At 38.4% G+C, this 2,719-nt stretch overlaps 1 protein-coding gene across 1 annotated transcript; it reads left to right on the top strand.

Annotated features, from left to right (window-relative positions):
* The first annotated feature begins 1,234 nt into the window (after positions 1 to 1,234).
* On the top strand, positions 1,235 to 2,511 carry LOC131876560 (receptor-like protein kinase 7). Its single transcript, XM_059221990.1, has 2 exons — positions 1,235 to 1,989; positions 2,184 to 2,511. Exons 1-2 carry the CDS (start codon positions 1,235 to 1,237, stop codon positions 2,509 to 2,511), a joined length of 1,083 nt encoding a protein of 360 aa, XP_059077973.1.
* Positions 2,512 to 2,719: the final 208 nt, after the last annotated feature.

The following is a 2,719-nucleotide window of genomic DNA, read 5'->3' as shown; positions in this document are numbered from 1 at the left end:
AACCTTAACCGTAATCATAAATCTAACCCAAACCATGATGTAAACCTTAACCCTAATGCTAAACTTAACCATAATACTGGCAATTAAATAAAGTTTTATATTATCATTAAATAAAGTTTAATATATCTAATATTTTAGTATTTCATATATCTCTGCATAAAAATATAATAATAATAAGCAAGCAGGTGGGGTCGACCGCTATCTTCATTTCCAAATGTCTTTCTTGATTACCGATCTTTGTTCTCTAGTTCCTGTATTATTTGTATCAAGTGGCTAGATGGTAACAGTGTTGTCTGAACTTCCTGAACACAATTGGACCGAGGGCTCCCTATTAATTCTATGGCTCTTTGGGCCTTAAACAACTGGGGGTGAAGGATGGCTATCCAATTACAACCTTCCGGATGGGGAATGGGAAGGCAACGGGGAATGAATTCTAGTTCCTATCTCCTACCACCCGCTATATATATAGATATAGTTATGAGAACTCCAGGGAGGCATGCGAATCAACACAGAACAATCCAACATCTGGACTACCGAGTAGCAACTTCAATGAAGTGGCTGGCTCATTTGAACTCGTCCTACACCCCCTATCCCAACTTCTCTTCCCATGCGAGTCGTTGAAGCCGGCCTAGCCAAATAGCCCAGCCGAGCCGAATTTTAGGCCTGGGTGGGAGTTCTAGTTATTCTCATGCTAAGCTAGTTTCTTTAGCTCAATTATGGTTGGGTCGTTAGCGACTATCCTCTATTGCCTCTCATCATACTCTAGAAAGTGCCCTAGGGAGTATAATTTATTTTAATAAACAGATACAATATATGTTGAGTTATTTTATGTTTTCCATTTCGTGTCGTGACTGCCACTAGCATATATACCTTAAATTTTAATTTCATCTATATAAAATATGTCGAGAGATATCCTTCTCGAGGTGCCTATTTTTATACAATTTTACATGCTAAAGTCAAATAAGCATCTCAAAAAGGATATCTCTCAATGTATTTTATATAGATTAAATTAAAATTTAAGATATATATGCTAGTTTTATTCAACTGTCAAACAATTAATAGTAATTTTACTAGAAATAATGACATCCAATAGTTGACAGTTCCACTAACAATATATAATATATGCACGTTGGCCATTTGTGCTCTCCTCGTCACCCAAGCCTATGCTTACAACTTATAAACAATTTATATTGTATCCATTCTTCTTTCTCCTCCTTATCTGGACTTTTTTGGCATGGCTCCAACTTTCGGTATTGTATTCCTGCTAATTGCATTTTTAGGTTCTTGTTATGCAGAAGACGAGCAAGTTAGAATACCGTTAGACATGAAGAGGAGGCTCCAAGATCCAACAAATGCATTCTACAACTGGGACACTTCTTCTACTTCTCCTTGCCACTGGAATGGAATCACCTGCAACAATGCAAGATTAGTTACTGCTATTAATCTAGACAATACAGGGCTAATAGGTCCCATTCCTTCTTCCCTCTGTGGACTCAGTGCCTTGAAAGCTATTCAGCTGGGTGAAAATTCTCTGTATGGAAGCATTGCGGATGTGTTTTGGAAGAACTGCAGTCAGTTAGAAATATTAAATCTCACAACCAGTTCATTGGTGGGGTCTCTGCTAGATTTCTTTGTATTGGGCTCGCTACAGGTTCTCGAATTGGCAAACAACAATTTTTCAGGTAAATTTCCTCTTTATGTCACAAAGTTGTCTAATTTGCATTCTTTAGATTTGAATGACAATCCTCTAGACCCCAACATCATACCCGAAGAGATATACAGCATGAAAGAACTGAATGTTCTCTGGTTGTCGGATCTTAGCTTGTTTGGAATCATTTCACCATCCATTGGTAATCTGACAGAGCTGGTTGATCTACAACTGTCTCACAACTACTTAAATGGATCTATACCAAAAGAAATCAAAAGGCTTTCCAAGATTCATGAGTTGGATCTGTGGCATAATTGCCTTGCAGGAGAGATCCCTTCAGGGTTTGGGAAACTCAATTCTCTGAAGATTTTTTTATGCCTCCTCAAATTTTTTCAATGGCAGTCTCTCTGAGCTCGCAAACTTGACAAATTTGGTCATTATTTACCTCTATAAAAACCATCTTTATGTCAATACCCAATGAGTTTGGGGAACTCCAGTATCTCAAGGACTTATCTCTGTAAGTGTACGCTAACAGACTTACTGAGCTGGTTCCCCAGAAGCTGGAGAGCTTGTCTAATTTCAGTGCCATGGAAATATCAGAGAATCATCTTACTGGTCCTTTGCCTCCAGACACGTGTAAAAGCGAGAAATTGGCGTTTTACCTCGCTCTCCAAAACTCTTTCACAGGAGGAATTCCTGAATCATATGGGAATTGTTCTACGCTGGTTCGCTTTCGGGTCAACAATAACAGTCTCAGTGGGATGGTCCCCTTGGGTATCTGGGGATTGCCTCATGTTCACGTATTTGCTCTAAGTGATAATAAATTTGAGGGTGAAATAAGCAGAGAAATTAAAAATGCATAGAATCTTTCTGTTTTCACCATCTAAAACAATAATTTCTCGGGAAGAATACCCACAGAAATTGGACAAGTATTGCTCTTGGCCAAAATGGATGCAAGCAATAATAAGTTTTGCAGCAAAACATGTTTTCTGGTTCAATACCAGATGCATTAGGACTCTGCACGGATCTCTCTGAAATTAACCTTGCAGGAAATAAACTGAATGGTTCCAT

This window comes from Cryptomeria japonica, chromosome 6 (assembly GCF_030272615.1).
Source record: "Cryptomeria japonica chromosome 6, Sugi_1.0, whole genome shotgun sequence".
In the NCBI taxonomy this organism is placed as follows: Eukaryota; Viridiplantae; Streptophyta; class Pinopsida; order Cupressales; family Cupressaceae; genus Cryptomeria; species Cryptomeria japonica.
The sequence above is the reverse complement of the archived record's forward strand: the minus strand, read 5'-3'. Positions and strand labels throughout refer to the sequence as shown.

Coding starts and splice junctions, on each gene's coding strand:
- LOC131876560 (XM_059221990.1), top strand. CDS start 1,235: ATGGCTCCAACTTTCGGTATTGTATTCCTGCTAATTGCATTTTTAGGT. Junction 1,990..2,183: donor GCAGGAGAGATCCCTTCAGG/GTTTGGGAAACT, acceptor GTACGCTAACAG/ACTTACTGAGCTGGTTCCCC.